At 40.5% G+C, this 17,717-nt stretch overlaps 1 protein-coding gene across 1 annotated transcript in view; it reads left to right on the forward strand.

Annotated features, from left to right (window-relative positions):
• The window catches only part of LOC118906037 (immunoglobulin kappa light chain-like), a 29,543-nt gene extending 12,132 nt beyond the window's left edge, over window positions 1–17,411 (forward strand). Inside the window, 2 exon segments of the mRNA XM_036873235.1 lie at window positions 12,478–12,527; window positions 16,904–17,411. Of these exon segments, the coding sequence (XP_036729130.1) occupies window positions 12,478–12,527; window positions 16,904–17,226 (373 nt within the window). The 3' untranslated portion in view covers window positions 17,227–17,411.
• The last annotated feature ends 306 nt before the right edge of the window (window positions 17,412–17,717 follow it).

Genomic DNA, 17,717 nt, shown 5'->3' on the forward strand with positions numbered 1-17,717 from the left:
GACATATTCCCAAATACACATATTTATCAAATTCAGTTTGAAGAGCAATCACTGAGTACTCAGTATCGAGGCACGATGGCAAATACAGAAGTATTTCAAGCTGTTCAAATATGATTATAAAATTCCATGATGCAAGGCAGAATGTGGGAAGTATGAAAAATACCACTTTACCAAAGTGATTGCCTACCTACCTGGAGAGTTTGGGTCACTCTGGTTTTACCCTCTCCTTAAATAGCCAAAATCTCTTAGGCAGCAATGGAGAACTTCATTATGTGTAAAGCTCGTCACCCACAAAGCCTCCATTCTAGTCTGGAACTCCAGCCTGATTCAGTGGCTGTGACTGTGAGGTCAGTTTTCCTTTCATAATCAGTAGTCTTGAAACTCATTACGGGAGCTTTAAGCTGAAGATGGCCTTTGTCAGCCTGTGTCCCTCAGAGACAGCATGGGACAGAAACCCTACCCTCCACTGCCAATTAGAACTTCACACAAGTGAAAAACAAATTTCCAGTGCATTAAGTCACTCAAGCTTTGGATTGTGTCTATTAGAGTAGATATCATTGCTCTTAGTTAATACACTTATCAGGCTGAAGATTATTCCAACTGGCAGCATTTAGTGGAAATCACGAACTGGTTCTTAGAAGGCAAAGGTTTAGACCCTGACTGTGCTCCTACAACCTCAGTATCATTAAGGGGGCCTTTGTTTCCTCAGTTATAAAAGTCAATAGTTAAGGCTCTTTTCTATATTAAATATGATGTTTGTATCCTGACTGAGTTCTGGAGCAGCTGTCACGCTGAAGAAAGAAACGTATTTTCATGCTGCGCAGACTCATTTTTCATTCTGTCACTGGATTTCAGAAAATGCATTAAAATGTCTCCTCTGACTTAAGGGAAACAGATGGCAACTGTGCAAACAATTTTCCTGGTTTACGAAGGTTTTGCCAAGTGCCTCAGGAAATGTAATGGAAGTACTTTAATTGGGAGGCAAGGCACGGGGTTCTTCCTGCAGCCCGGATCTTCCCCACCTCTGTGGCCTGGAGTGAATCACCTCCTCTCTTAGGGACCCAATTTTCTCCTGTTGGTAATGAATGGAGCTAGACATGGTTTGTCTCTTCCAGTTCAAACAGTCCGCAAATCTACAAAGACCCTCCAAGATCACACTAAGTCTATATACTATTCAGTCTAACATGGTCCCAGACTCAGCTGCAGCCCAGACAGGCCCAGTTAAGGCACCACCTTCAGGAGCAGTTTTCAGGGCTTCAGAAATTACCGAAAGTGATCACCAGAGGGCGCGCCAGAGCAAGAGAGGAGAAAACAGCAAGTACCATGTGACTGCTGAACGATCCTTGTTCATTTCACTCATTCATTTGGGTAAACATGTATTGGACACCAAGTGTATGCCAGACGCTTGTTAATCACGGAGAGCGCAGCGGTGAGTGCGATCCCTCATGAGATGCCTGTGCGATGCAAGAAATAATGAGGAATGTGAAGAATATTCTTTTTCATGGAAGTGGAAGATATGATATCCTGGGCAGAGACAAGTGTCAGTGATACGTTGTGCGTGGTTATTCTTGCGATCCTGGTTTTTCCCTAGGTTGATGTGTCCCGGTGTATGTGCCTTACATTTGGGTGGACTCCTCCTGGTTTCTGTTATTAATTTCGGCAGCTACCCCTTGTCTAGTACTTATCCAAATTCCCAGCCACGTCAATTACAAGATTGACTAAATATTTACCCTTTCTCCTCACTTCACTTTAAAGGGCCATGAAATTTGGGGTTCAAGGAATAGAGATGAGCCTTTCAAATCTGTAAGGGTCCTAGGTTTCTTTTGAGGACTACTCCAATCCACTTGCAGTATCACAGTCATGACAACTCAGAGAATAAATTGAAAAGTATTCCATATCTGTGTATCTCCTTGACATAGGAATTATCAGTTTCAAAAAAAAAAAAAAGCTTATAAAGAAACTGCTTGAAAACTGTCTTGTATTTGGTTCTTTTGGAGGAGGTAGGTCTTTGACAAACTCCTCAATTTCTTCTAAAATTAGTGTCTATCTCTTCTTGGGCAAATTATTCCATTTATTTTGGGAGATAAGGAATTGTGCCCTTCATTTAGATGTTCAAAAAGCAAAAGCCTATCTGTGGGGAGGGGCAATTGGATGAAGGTGGTCAAAAGGTACAAACTTCCAGTTATAAGATAAATAAGTACTAGGGATGTAACGTACAACCTGATAAAGATAATTAACACTGCTGTGCGTTACCTATGAAAGCTGTTAAGAGAGTAAACCCTAAATTCTCATAGCAAGGAAAAGGATGTGTTTTCTACTTCTTTAATTTTGTCTCTGCATGAGATGATGGATGGTCACTAAATTTATTGTGATCATCATTCCATGAGGTATGTAAGTCAAATCATGATGCTGTATGCCTTAAACTTACAGAGTGCTGTACACCAATTATATCTCAATAAAACTGGAAGAAAATATTAAAAATTTAAAAACAAAAATAAAATTTTAAAAAAGCAATGGCCTATGGGGGCTTTAATCTGAATATGGGTAGAAAATGAGAAGAATAAACATTCTATCAAACCAACCCTGCCTAACCTAGAAACCCTGGACAAGTGGGTTCCTGGAAAATGAAGTAAGAGGACGAGTCAAGCATGAGGTGAGGAGGGGCAGAGAGAAGGCAATGGTACAGGAATCATGACAGCAGTCAGGGAGATCAATAATCCCATTGCAATAAGAATCTAAAACAGGAAGGGACCACACGTTTGAGAAGCTTCTGAGAATCCTTGAAAAGGTGCAGCCTTCACCAACATGTCACAGGGAGGCCCGGGCAGTTTTATTTGAATAACAAAAGAGGGTGAATTAACTGATTAATGAATAAACAAAATGTGGTATATCCATGCAGTGGGATATTATTCAGTAATAAAAAAGAAGGAAGCACTGATAACATGCTACAACAGAGATGAACCTTGAAAGCATTAGGCTAAGTGAAAGAAGCCAAACACAAAAGACAACATATTATGATTCTACTTTTATGGAATGTTCAGAATGAGAAAATATAGAGAAACAGGAAGTAGATTAGCAGTTGCCAGCAGCTGGGAAAGATGAGAATACTAAGAGGTGATAGAGAAGGAGAACGGAGTTTCTTTTTCGAGGTGATGAAAATATTCCCAAATTATGATGATGGTTGCATTTGTAGTGTGATATGGTGAATATACTAAAAAACACTGAGCTGTGTACTTTAAATGGGTGGATTGTATAGCATGTAAATTATATCTCAGTAGTGATGTTACCCCCAAATCACTACCAAAAAAGGAAATGGAAAAAAATAATATTGAGGATGGCCGCAGAAGGCTGGAAGAACGGGGGAAATCCAGGCAGCATGTGCTTTAATTCTTAAAAGCTTTTTGGTATGCTATAATCTCTTTCTCATTCTCAATGTCTATATGTGTTTTTCTCTTTTTCCTTGCTCACACTGTCTAGAAATTTGTCTATTTTATTGATCATTTTCAAATAAATATCTCTTGGTTTTATTCACCAAAATAGCTTTGTTTTTTATGTGCTGCTGTTTTTTATTTTTACTAATTATGTCCTTCTACCTTCTTTTGGTATATCTTGTTCTGTGGCTAGCTTCTTGAGTTTAATGCTTAGTTTATTATGCTTGATCTCTTGGCTCTTTTTCTTTAATAAATTTATTTATTTTATTTTTGGCTGTGTTGGGTTTTCGTTGCTGTGCACGGGCTTTCTCTAGTTGCGGCAAGCTGGGGCTACTCTTCATTGCGGTGCGCGTGCTTCTCATTGCAGTGGCTTCTCTTGTTGTGGAGCACAGGCCCTAGGCACGCAGGCTTCAGTAGTTGTGGTGTGTGGGCTCAGTAGTTGTGGCTCGCGGGCTCTGGAGCACAGGCTCAGAAGTTGTGGTGCACGGGTTTAGCTGCTCTGCGGCATGTTATTTGCTCCGGCATGCTTCCCGGACCAGGGATCAAACAAGTGAGCCCTGCATTGGCAGGCAGATTCTTAACCACTGTGCCACCAGGGAAGCCCTCTTGGCTCTTTAATCAGTAAAGAAAACACATTTTCATTTGAGACCCACTGTGATTCCATCCCATGAATTTTAATATGCAGTATTAAATACTAAGAGTATTTGATAAATACTTAATATTTAATCAATAAAATACTGCATTTTAATATGCAGTATTCTCACTGTTGTTGACGCTTCAATAATTCGTTGCTCTGTAATTTGATATATTTCCTTTTTAAGATTTTTGGAGTGGTAATTTTTTAATTTCCAAGTCAGTAATTTGTTAGTTGGCTACTTTATGGCTAAGTTCTAGGTTTATTGCATTGTGGTAAAGATAATGTGACCAAAATGATTTCTACTTTGGGACAATGTATAAATGTTTCATTCTCTTTTTGGCCCCGTACACAGCTAAATGTTATAAATATTCCATAGGCATTTGAAAAGATTATGTTTTCAATGTTATATACCCAAGTATCTACTGATATATATGTGTGTGTGTGTATTTTATATATATACACATATATATTAAAATGAATTGAGACATATATCTCTTTTTCTTTTTCTAATGGGGGTCAGTATGTGGATTAGAAAGAATCTATTTGAAGCTTGTGCTTCTCAACCAGGGAACTTAGACAGAAATATTCTCAGCTACTTTTGGAAATGTCCCTTATTACATAAACACACTTGGGAAAGAGGCAAATAATCTTAAACACGTTGATGCCAGCAAAATTATTTCACACTATTGTCAGTTCTGTTATTCTACACAGGATAGGATGATGGGCCTGGGAAGGAATGAAGAAGGGAGAGAGATTCCAGTTTTCATTGTGTTGGTCCCAACTTCTTTGTATATATAGAAAGTCTTCTGGTGTAATTGTCATTTTCTCAAGTTCTTATTGTGTCTCTAATAAAAATTTTTAACGTATTTTGATGCATTTTGACTAGTATAAAAGTCCATCACCATTTAGTCTTCTTGGTGAATTGTATCTTTTATCTATAGTCAAAATATCCTAATTCACCAGCTTAGGATTCAAAATACACAGAAGAACAGAGAGCAATGGACATTCCATTTCCTAACTGCATCCTTGCACTTCCTAAGAGCAAACTAACCTCCCCTTTTGAGGAATTACTTCCTTCTGATTAGGTGGAGTCAGCTGAGGATGTCATGAGACTGACCCTTTCCTTAGCCAAGGGGTAGCCCTTGACCCAAGCTAGGCTAAACAAACTTCCCTGCTTGCTGAATCTTGAGGAAAAGGACCCAGAGACTGAAAGCATTTCATTCTATCTAATCACTCGACCTGAGCAGGCTGTTCCTGACATAAGAACATTTGAGGATGAGTGTGAATATAAGTTGGAGACTTGGAGGCACTGCCATGACTTCAAGTGAGTTTTGACCCTCCTCACCTTCCTCACCACCACTGTCACCACCAGCCTCTCTCTCAGCCCCTAATGGTCCCTGAGCCCCAAGGGACACACCCCTCCTTAGGCCCCAAGCCCACCCATTTCCTGTCCTTGGGAAAATTGGCAGTCTCAATACCCACTGCCTTGCTATCGTGCTTTCCAAATGATATTCACAAAAACAGGACAATCTGATATAAATGTATTTCCCACAGTCTGAGCTCTTCTGTCTTATATCATTTATTATATTTGATTTTGTCCCTGGAAGTGCTCTTTCCTCTAATTCTATTTCTCCAATATTACATATTGTCCTTCCTTCAGTTAGCAGTTGCCTGACATTCCTCATCCATTGCATTAGTTGTTCCAATCATTTTATGTATCAGTTTTAAATACATCTCTTTTCAATAACATATGGCCAGATTTGTGTGTTTCATTCACTGTTCTTGGTCTTCCAGTTGTAAAGTTTTTCTCATTTATATTGTAAAGGTACAAATTTTTCCAAAAAAATTAAAGTTCTCATGCATATATATTGTGAGCATGTGTCAAAGATTCATTTAATTTATTGATGACAGAACCAGATAAAGCTGGTGAAAGGAGGTCATAGATACACACACACACACACACACACACACACCCCTATCAAGGCTAGAATAAGATTGCTAAATAAGATTCAAAACTGGTTAATGTCCTACAGAGCAATAAAACCATAAGCCTTGGAGTGGTCGTCCCAGAAAAAAATCATTTGTCATTTTCATGATATCAGTTTTTTCTAGGCTAATATCTAACTTTTTGGAATCTAGTCTTTAATCAGTAATAAATACAAGTCAAACAAACTTTATTTCTCTAGCAAATCAAAGGACCTTGAAAGGACACATAGTGTTGAAGAAAAATCATGTATGACAGTTATTAAAGAATGGGAAGGCTTGGGAATTTCCTGGCAGTCCAGTGGTTGGGACTCCTCGCTTTCACTGCCGAGTGCCCAGGTTCAACCCCTGGTCAAGGTTCCCACAAGCCACGCAGCATGGCCAAAAAAAAAAAACTGGTAAGGCAGACCCTATTCCGGACCATTACCATCATAAGTGTAGGGACCACCATGCAGCAATGGGGTTATACAGAAGGGGAGAGAGATTGGGCTTCAAATACAAGGACTAGTGGGAATTTATAGCCAAGGAGCAGGGTAGGGGTCAGTGGATAGAAAATTTCTAAGAGGAAACATCAGGGGTAATTCTGATTCTGGCTGAACCAACCTGATGGGAGCCTTGCTGAAGGCAGGCCAGGGTTCTCAGACGTTACCTGGGAGATGATGGGATATAAGGAATTCAATTAGATATCAAGGGGGGATGCAGGATGGGGAATTCTGGTTAAATTGACTTAGCAGGATTCTTGCTAAAACTGGACAATGCAGTGATAAACACAGAAGCCCAAAATTCAGGGCCTGCTTGAGAAGAGAGTTCAGAGGAGCCTGAGTAGAGTTTGGTCAAGGAGAGAACTTTCCTCAGTAGTCATCATTTTGCCTTATCTTCAAGCTTTGGATAACTTAACTTTTATTATAGTTTGTTCTATTTGGACTTGGCCCGCCCATCTTATTTTATATTTCTGATTATCATATTTTTCTCTTGATTTTTTATTTCCTTGTCCTGAATTTTGCTACTTTGGTTTATTAATTGTTTTTCTTCTTCTGGTGCTTTGGAAGACGTTTATCCCATTGCTGTTGAATGCCTGTCACTTGACCCCTTTTTATTTCCATCACTAGTCACATGGCCTGAAGGGCAAGTGCCAGGCAACACGGGTGTTACTCTACCTTCCACCAGACCCCATCCCACTTCCAGCCCCAATGTCTTTTAACTCCAAGGTGCATGTGCTTTTTTGAGGGCTTTGTGGGAAAAACTAGTATTGGCTGCTTCAAGGGCCCCTGCCTATTTTTGTGATGGAATGGAAGATTCTAGATTCTAGTTGCTCCATCATTTCAATCATGTAATTTAAATCTGTGCAGTTTTCCCCCAATTTTTTTTTTCTTCTAACAGGATCCTTTGTGATGCTCCAATCATGGAATACATTTATTCTCATGTTTATATTTTTTCTGTCATTGCAAAGGGAGTTTGAGAGTGGTGGACAGGTCCATCATATTCAATGGAAAAGTCCGCATTATTCCTTGCTTCAATTGTTGGGTTTCTTGATTTTTCTTTTTGTTTCTTTGTTGTTTGTTTTCTTGCCACCCTGCCCTCTTCCCATCCTTCCCTCTTAGGTTCGGAACTCTAGTCTCAGCCAGGATGATCAGGGCACTTTGGGGTGGAGGGTGCGTTAAGGGGAAGGGAGTGATCTGTGCTTCTTTCCCCAGCACCAGACTAATAGCCCTTAAGTGTGATGCTGATTAGTATTGGCAGAAGAGCCAGGAACCAGCCTAGTTTAACCCCACTTAGAACCCAAAGGAGCCAATTTAAGAAAGATACAGTTTAAGATGATGAATTAAACTCACACATTCAATCACAATACCCCTTTGTTTAAAAACAAAATTAAGGGGCTTCTCTGGTGGCGCAGTGGTTAAGAATCCACCTGCCAATGCAGGGGACACGGGTTTGAGCCCTGGTCCGGGAAGATCCCACATCTCGCAGAGCAGCTAAGCCCGCGCGTCACAACTACTGAGCCTGCGCTCTAGAGCCTGTGAGCCATAACTACTGAAGCCTGTGTGCCTAAAGGCCGTGCTCTGAAACAAGAGAAGCCACCGTAATGAGAAGCCAGCGCACCGCAAAAAAGAGCAGCCCCCGCTCACCACGACTAAAGAAAGCCCGTGCGCAGCAACAAAGACCCAACACAGCCAAAAAGTAAATAAATAAATAAATACTTTAAAAAAAAACAAAATTAAAAAAACCTAAAATGCAAAAAAAAAAAAATTTCAGAAATTATTTTAAAGAAATAAACCCACAGGGAATTCCCTGGCGGTCCAGTGGTTAGGACTCTGCACTCTCATTGCCAAGGGTCTGGGTTCAATCCCTGGTCAGGGAACTAAAATCCCACAAGCATCACGGTGCAGCCAAAATAATAATAATAATAATAATAAACAAACCTACAAGGACAAGAAGAACAGGGCAGAGTCAACAGCAGCAAAATATTAGGTTGAGTGGTAACCACCTTAACTGACCCGTGGAGCTGAACAGAAGAGCTGGTGGAACTCGAAAGCAGAGAGAGATTGAAATCCTTTTGAAATGGGATCTGGATATACATATTGAGGGAATGAGGCAACATCGCAGAGTGGGCAGGAAAGATGCAGAGCCCAGGTCCTTAGTCAAGATGAGCAAGACTGCGGGGGGGGGCATGGTCAGAGGGGTGGGAGGGGGCACTCAGTGAGGGTCCCTGAGCCAGCACAAAGCAGAGTAGAGTGTCCATAAAGGACCTGAGGATTTTGACAACAAAGGCAAGAAGTGTGAAGAACCAAACCTGAATTCACGTACTCCACAGCTGTCTGCGGAGCTGGTCCGCGATGGGTTTCTCTGAGTAGGGTGAGAGGAGACGCAGGGCTCGGTGCCAAGCAGACAGACAGCGAGCCAGGGAACTCCAGGGCCGAGCTCAAAGGGCTCATCACTAGTGGAAACCCGCTGGAAACCACAAGCCTCAATATGTAAATCTCCAAGGGTCCATAAGCCCTGGTACATTGCTGCTGTTGTCTCTTTCACTCTAGAACATCAAGAAACACCTGCAGCCTTAATGTCCTCGTGGAAACAAGATGACTGTCTACATTTTCCAGAGTGGGACCAAAATCTTGGGTCACGTTTACGGCACGCGCGTTTGCACGTGGTTGGGCAAAGGACTTTGCTTCTCTCAGCATGTCTCTCTTCAGAGATGAATGGAAAGAGACACAGCTCCAAAGCAGCAAAGCAGCAGCGAGTTTCCAAGTGACCTCCTCTGTCTCCCTCCTTCCAGGCTAATGAAGCCATCCTTGCCCCCTTGGAGACGCAGGGCAGATGTCCATTTGTGGCACTCTAGCCCGAAGACCGGCAATTGATCAGATTCTGAGCACCACTGAATGCGGACTCCAGAATTCCCTCCTACCCTCTTGGAATATCAGCTTAAGTCAAGTACAAATGACAGACACTATGATCCTAAGGAGGGAGGGATCAAACTGAAGTCAAAGAATCACCTGCCAGGGACTCTACTGTGAATGACGAGCTGAAGAAAACCTTTGAACCACAAACTTCAGGATGGATTATCAGACACAAATATTCAGGAGCCAGGTAGGGAAGCCCCCATCCTTCAAACTTTGTGAAGAGCAAAATTGTGTCATTGTGTCTCTAAAATGCTGGGTGATTTACTCTATGGTACTGGTGGGAGGCAGACCTCTCAAATAGGCTGGTTAATCATCCTACTTCATCCTCTTATTGGCTGCTTTGTGCTCCAATGCAAAGCTCTATCATAATTAGTTTATGGTGAAGATGTCAGTTATTTTCTATTTTTTTAGAGACTATTTTTCTACTCATTTCCAACCTGGGGACAATCTAAGGAGTTTCCTTTTTCTCCCCTCACCCCAGTGTTTTCTGCCAAGTGCATTGCTTCCATTGGGTGACTTCATTCCCAGGGTCTAATCTGCAGACTGGTGCAACTAAGTGCATGAGCTCTGAGTGGAAATCCCAGCTCTGCCACTCACTGCCATGAGCAAGTCACTTAACCTCTCTGCACTCAAGTTTCCTCGTCTACAAAATAAGGGATAGAGTAGTCTCTAGTTCCTAAATTTGGAGGGATAATTAAATGTGGTGATCAATGTACAATGTCTGGCACTTCACAAATGCTCAATAAATTTCAACTATTTAGATTGGTATTGCTTGCATCTCTGCAGAGAAAATCACTTTCTATCCTCTTTAATATCCATGTCGACTGTGTCCTCAGTGTAATTTTTACACTTAATTTCCACTCTCTATCTCCAATTTGCTTTCTCTCTTTCTTCGTCTTCTGGTGAGATCCACTGCTGATTCTGCTATTCAAGGTAACTAGCAAAGCTCTCAGTGACAAAATCAATGAAGGCTACCCTAATCTTCAGAATTACTATTACAATTTCTTTTGTAAAACTTACTATTTCAGTGGTCTGTATTAGTCCTTGGTCCATTATAATTTATCAGCTCTGATCTATTATTGATTTTCAACTATTTGTGGTAGGGTTGTATTTTTGTTTTTTGGGGTTTTTTTTTTTCACTCATTCTGCAAATGTTTGTTGAGCATTTACCAAGTGAAGATGCTGGACTGGGCCTTCCAAATATAAGACAATGAAACATCAACCAGCTTACAATCCAGTAGGGTAGAAAGAATCTGACAGCAGATAAGAGCAACTAGGTGTTCTAGGCCCAGTGACCTCCCTCTGTACTCTACAAAGTTGAGTCACTTGCTAGGAGATAACGCAACAGAAGGTCTCTCTTGAGTTGAGTCTTGAAAGACAATTTGTTGTTCACAAGCTCATGGAGGTGAGCAAAAGTGTCTCCAAGAAGAGGGAGAGTTTTGTAAAAGCTGGAGGTCACAGAAGTACAGTAAGGGCTTGAAGATGCTGGGAGCAATGTATGCTAAGGTGGGAATGGAAGTTTAAGAGGGAAACAGGACTGCAATAAGTAAAGCTGGACTCACAGCAAAATGAGGTCTTCAGGGCCCTTGATGCGGTTACTATGGAAACACCAAGGCACGCCATGATTCCCTGGCAGCTCCAAAGACAGCATGCACCTGGTTCAGCTCATTGTGGCATGGTGGGTACCCCTCTAGCTCTACCTATTCTGTGACAACAGACAACCAACCAAGTAAAGTCTGCTTTTCTACTCTTTTGATCTTTGCTTTTGTTTCACAGGCCATCTATAGCTTCATTCCAAAATAGATTTCAAAATAAGACATGGGCCTTTGTTTGATATGCATTTAGTCTTTTTTGAAACAACATGGTGGCAAAGGAGAGGTTCAAATAGGAAAACATTCTTTATTAATATTATTAACGAAAGAAGCTAAAAAGTTTCATAATGACATTGAATGAGGTTTATCATTTGCAAAAGCCCCCCCACCCCACGAGAAGGTATAAAGAAGTGCACTTTTTAAAATGAGCTTATTTATAAAACAGAAATAGAGTCACAGATGTAGAAAACAAACTTATGGTTACCAAAGGGGAAAGGCAGGGGAGGGATAAATTAGGAGTTTGGGATTAACAGATACACACTACTGTACATAAAATGGATAAACAACAAGGTCCTACTGTATAGCCCAGGGAATTACATTCAATATCTTGGAATAATGTATAATGGAAAAGAATGTGAAAAAGAATATATATATAAAAGTATATGTATGTGTGTATATAGCTGAATCACTTTGCTGTACACCTGAATCTAGCACAACATTGTAAATCAACTATATTTCAATTGCTTAAAAGTACAGGGGTTTTTTTTTTTAATGTGCTTATCTTTCTTTGTAATTTATATTCAACCTACTTTCCAAAAAATAAACAAACAAATTAATAAATAAATAAGCAGCAGTCCAGATGTCGGAGACTGTTAAAATATGGGACCATCAGGCCATAGATATAAATAAATCATCTTCTAGGATTTTAGAGCTCACCTAAGAATGACAAACGTTCTCTGTCAGGGAAGCCGCAGGCCCTCCACTCCTGCTTGAGAAGGGAGTTAAGCTTCAGTAGCTGACCCAGGGCTCTGTTCCCCTTAGGTGAGAAGGGTTTTTGCACAGTGAGACAGTGGATAGCTACCACTGTGGGGGACGTTCAGTGGAGGAACCAAGCTGGAGATCAAACGTGAGTAAAATCTAAACTTTCCTTTCTCGGTTGTCTGTGTCTTATGGTCCCTGTGTCTCTGAAGTGATCCGTATGCTGACTCTTTGAAACCAGACTCTGAGATCCTCCAGGGCAAAGCTACAGTCTGTAATCAAACTGGAGAATTGATTGCACGTTTTCTATGAAGAACAAGAGTCAGGCATTGGGTGAGAATAACTTGTCTGAGTGATAGTTTCAGAAATTTATTGGGGAGCAAAGCATATGTTTTGAACAGAGCTTTGCTCAATGGTCAGGAAGGGACACAGTTTTTGTACAGGAGCGAGGTTAAGAGGAAACTTTGTGTCTATACTTTCGGCTCAGGAACCAAAATAGAGATCAAACGTAAGTGTTTTTTTCAACTGATTCTTTGCCGTTTCTGTCTAATTGGTTTGCTTTTTGTTCCCTTTTGCATGTTTTCATTCATTAGGTGTCAGGGATAAAACAAATTTCATTCCCAGATTAGGTACAGGGGAGGGGAAATTGTTCTACAGGAGGCTAACTGATGACTAATTTTTAAGATTTCCAAACCAAAATAACTGAATTGGGGAAGGGGGCTTGCTGCCCTTTCAGGGTAGGGTTTTGTGCAAGTGGAAGTTAAGGGGAATCACTGTGGTTCACTTTCAGCCCAGGGACCACAGTGGAGATTAAACGTGAGTACATTTTTGCTCAGTTATTTGTGAGGTTTTCATCCTGCTGTATCATTTGTGCAAATTTGTGACATTTTGGTTAAATGAGCCATTCCTGGTGACCCAAAAGTAAAAGGCAGAAAACCAGAAGATAGTCAATTTTTAAGCTGAACAAACAGAAAAGTTGTTGAATTTGTAAGGAGAGTAGGGTTTGTGGAGAGAAAGGGGAAGAAAAATCTGGATTTTTCTGTGAATTAGCCTTTTTCCTGTGAGTGGCTTCAGAGGGAGGTTGTTGATCAGGGGGGTGTGTTAGCTCACTCACTGTGGCTTACGTTCGGCCAGGGGACCAAGGTGGAAATCAAACGTAAGTGCACTTTTCTACTCCCTTTTCTTATAGCGTCGTGAAATTTGGGGGTTTTCATGCCTGGGATATGAGTTGAGGTCACTTTCGAAGAGAATGGGATTCTTCTGAAAATTAGATCAGAAAGGGACTGAAAATCAGGTTGTCTCGGAAGAGCAAAGAGCTAGTTAGTTGACGTGGCATCTAAATGGCCAGATTTTCTCTGTATCCGACAGTCAAATGACTTTAGCAGCAAAAACAGGTTTTTGTTGAGGGGAAAGTAATTAAGTTAACGCTGAGGATCACCTTTGGCCAAGGGACACGTCTGGAGATTAAACGTAAGTAATTTTTCTCTACTACCTTCTGAAATGTGTCTGGGTCTAAATGCCAGTGTTGACTTTTAGAGGCTTAAGTATGAGTTTTGTGGAGATGGGTAAATGAGAACATTTCAGATTTATTATCAGTTTCAAAAGTTAAACTCAGCTCCAAACCTGGATTTGTAGACAAAAAGATTAATCTACACCAAATGACTCAAAGGGAAAAAAAATTAGTGTCAATGAAAAAGGAATCCTTGCAGCTCTAAAAGAGCTAAAGCGAATTAATTTTCATTGAAATTTGCCAAATATTGTATTGATTTTTGCTCGTATGTACAACACGGAAAAGTAGAGAAATGTATTTCTTAGTCTGTTTTCTCTCTTCTATCCGATATATTATTTTATGAGAATAAAAATCAATAGGATGCACTACAAAATCAGTAAGAAGTTAGAAAAGCATATTTATTTGTATTAAAGTTGCCGCTTAATTGCGAATCAGCAGCGATGTCATTTTTAGAGGTTAAAATGAGTGCTAAACTGTCAATATTTAGAAATTCTATAGAGATTCTATACCTTAACAGATTACTCGTTTTTAAAAAACTACATTTCTATATTAGACTAAACTGGAAATGATCTCTTATCATAATGGAGGAAAGACGGTTGTCCCCAAAAGCTCAGTTTTGAAGTAATTTGTTTAAGTGAAGGAAAATAAAATAATTGCGTTTTTTAGATGCCCAAGGACATGTAGAAAAATAGGAAATATTTTGAGTATGTTCTTTGTTATTACTTGCTGGTGTTTTTATACTGCAGAGGAGGCCATGGCACAGCTAGGGTGGTCTGTAGACTTCTTGGTGGTCTTTTTTCGTGATTGAATGACATTGGCGGCCGGGTCCCAGGACTCTGGTGACGGCGCACCTGGCCGCTAAATGCCGCCAAAGGCCACGGCAACCCCGCGATCGCCCCGTTCAGCTGTGCTGTGGCCCTCTTTCCTGACACAGTGATACAAATAATGTCGCTAACGGAAGAGAACAGAAATGTGATGGGCATGAGTTAACATGGGGAAAACAGGGAGAAACCTGATTTTTATTAGCGATTCCAGAAATGAAATTCACATTATTATATCCTCTTAATAAAAATTTCCAGTAGAAGACTATAAAAAACTTAAAGCTATTTTTTCGCAGTGATATGTAATTTTTTAAATATCTTCTCATCAAATGTATTTAAGTCATAAAAGCTCAATCCAAATGAAATATATATATATATATATATATATATATATATATATATATATATATATATATACACATATATATAACATATATATATATAAATTCTTTCAGGGCAAAATCGACACCAGCAAAAATATAACTGAAGGCCAGCAATCTGGCCGTTCAGGTTTTGATCAATTAATTTTTACTGAGTTCAAAATAAATATCATTAAGGTATATTCGCTGACAAAAAATAAGATAAATTTGTGACATGTTTTTAATTTTCAGAAATTTAGTGGCTTCAGTAGGGTTATATTTCAGGTGTACAAAATATCTAACCATATATAAATGCCATTGATAAAAACTTAATAGAATGTATTTTCCAATCCCCTCATTCTGTGATTAGAACATTTTTAATCTGGCTATTTTAATTATATACCCTTTAAAAGAGTTTAGTTATTTGTTATTGTCATTGTTGTTTACGCCAGGTAATTTCAAAAGCAATACTTGAAAAAGATTATTTTTGGTTTGTGACAACCTGACAGGACTATTTTAGGGCCATTTTAAAACTCTTTTCAAACTATTTAAACGATGTAAGTATTTTAAACTGTTCTAAAACTGTATTTAGGGCCTTTTAAACATCTTTTAATAAATTTTAAACTCCATTAGAAAGCTAGTAAGAGGTCTTACAAGAGTTTCCATATCAAATATGCTAATTGTTTAATGCAAGATAGAAAGTTTAAAGCTATCAAAAATTGATCCAAATAGGAGTATCTTCATAGAATATTTCCTCTCCTTTTTTTCTAGAATTCATATTATTTTGCTACTAAGGCTATTTTATAAAATTCTCTAAAAAAAAATAGTGATGATGGTTAGAAGAGAAGAAAGTATCAAAACATTAAAAATTCAGTATCTTATATTAAACTGCTTGGTTAACATGGAGGCTTATAGCTTTATAAAGGTTTATAGCTTTATAAAAATCTCTTCACTTATCTGTGACTTCTCACAGCAAAAGAAGATTCTTGATTTGTTATTTAACTCACGCTCTCCCACCTGAGGGCTTGAAGGCCCACAAAGGGCGTTTCCAGCAGGCCATCTGGCAGCTGTTCATGGTCAGAAGTGAAGCTAGCCAGTTCCTCCTGGGCAGGTGGCCAAAATTACAGTTGACCCTCCTGGTCTGGCTGAACCTTGCGCCATATGGTGACAGCCATCAGGCCAGGACCCAGGTCTCCCTCTGAGGCCTTTGCGAGGAGTGGGTGAGTTGCTGGCCTGATCACAGAGGGTGAAGGGGCCGATCCCCCCACCGACCCGGGCCCAGACTGAGTTTGGGGCTCACCCTGCATGGTGGGTCTGACCCCAACACGCCCAAAGGAAGCCCAGGAAGTGAAAGGCAGCCTGATATCACTGCACAGAACTAGGAGAGGCGCAGGGGAAATGATCTGTGCAAGTCCTGTTCTCACTTCTAAACTCTGAGGGGTCCAATGAAGTGGTTTTGTTTCTTGGCCTGAAGCACTGGGTTCCCTGCAGGAGGCAGAGAACACAGATGAAGGAGAGAAAGGTAAGGTCAGAAGAGCATGCAGACGGAACCTAGAAAAATGGTACAGATGAGCCAGTTTGCAGGGCAGAAGTTGAGACACAAATGTAGAGAATGGTCATATGGACACCAAGGGGGGAAAACTGCGGTGAGGTGGGGATGGTGGTGTGCTGGATTGGGCAATTGGGATTGACATGTATACACTGATGTGTATGAAACTGATGCCTAATAAGAACCTGCAGTATAAAAAAACAAACAAAACAACTAATACTAAACTTTCATTGGGTTATTTGTATGGAAATATGTTAATATAAATGTTTCAGACATTACATGAAATTTCTAAAAATCTTATATTTGTATTTGTATGGAAATATGTATGGAAATATGTTAATATAAATGTTTCAGACATTAAAAAAAAAAAGAAGAGCATGCAGAGAGCTTCGAAAGGCTGCAAAGAGTTCAAACAAAGCAATTTAGAACTTTCTTAAGGGGTAAGGGCTATAGGGAAAATCACCAAATCATGGTGATGAGAAATATGCTTCCTGGCTTCCCTAGTTGCTCCCTGGATGCCACAGAATAAGCAGGCTGCTCTCTGCATGTCTGTCCCTTACAGTTCCAGGCTCACCCACAAACAATGCACCCAAGTGGAGAACTTCCCTGTTACTTAAACACAACTCTCTGTGCTTCCTTCCTCAGGGTCTGATGCCCAGCCATCTGCCTTCCTCTTCCACCCATCTGAACAGCAGTTAGAGACTGGAACTGCCTCTTTCGTGTGCTTTGTGAATGGCTTTTACCCCAAAAATATCAAAGTCAGCTGGAAAGTGGATGGAGTTGTCCAGGACAGCAACATCCAGGAGAGTTTCACTGAGCAGGACAGCAAGGACAGCACATACAGCCTCAGCAGCACCCTGACGCTGCCCAGTTCCCAGTACCAAAGCCATAGTCTCTACACCTGCGAGGTCAGTCACCAGTCCCTGGCCTCCGCCCTGGTCAAGAGCTTCAATAAGAACGAATGTTAGAGCGAGAGGCCCGCAGGCTCGTGCATCACCTGTGCTGGGTCCCAGCCCCCTCCCTCGCCTCCTCAGGCCTCAGGCCCTTTTCCCTATTGCAATCCTCCAGCCCATCTCCCCACCTCATCCTCCTCCCCCTCTTTGGCTTTAATCATGCAAATGTTGGGGGGGAAAATGAATAAATAAAGTGAATCTTTGCACCTGTGATTTCTCTCTCCTTCCTGATTTAAGCCTTTTAAACATTGTTTTTTTTTCTTTTCTTTTTTTTTTAACATGTTTATTGGAGTATAATTGCTTTACAATGGTGTGTTAGTTTCTGCTTTATAACAAAGTGAATCAGTTATACATATACATATGTCCCCATATCTCCTCCCTCTTGCATCTCCCTCCCTCCTACCCTCCCTATCCCACCCCTCTAGGTGGTCACAAAGCACGGAGCTGATCTCCCTGTACTACTCGGCTGCTTCCCACTAGCTATCTATTTTACGTTTGGGAGTGTA

This window comes from Balaenoptera musculus, chromosome 13, assembly GCF_009873245.2.
Source record: "Balaenoptera musculus isolate JJ_BM4_2016_0621 chromosome 13, mBalMus1.pri.v3, whole genome shotgun sequence".
In the NCBI taxonomy this organism is placed as follows: domain Eukaryota; kingdom Metazoa; phylum Chordata; class Mammalia; order Artiodactyla; family Balaenopteridae; genus Balaenoptera; species Balaenoptera musculus.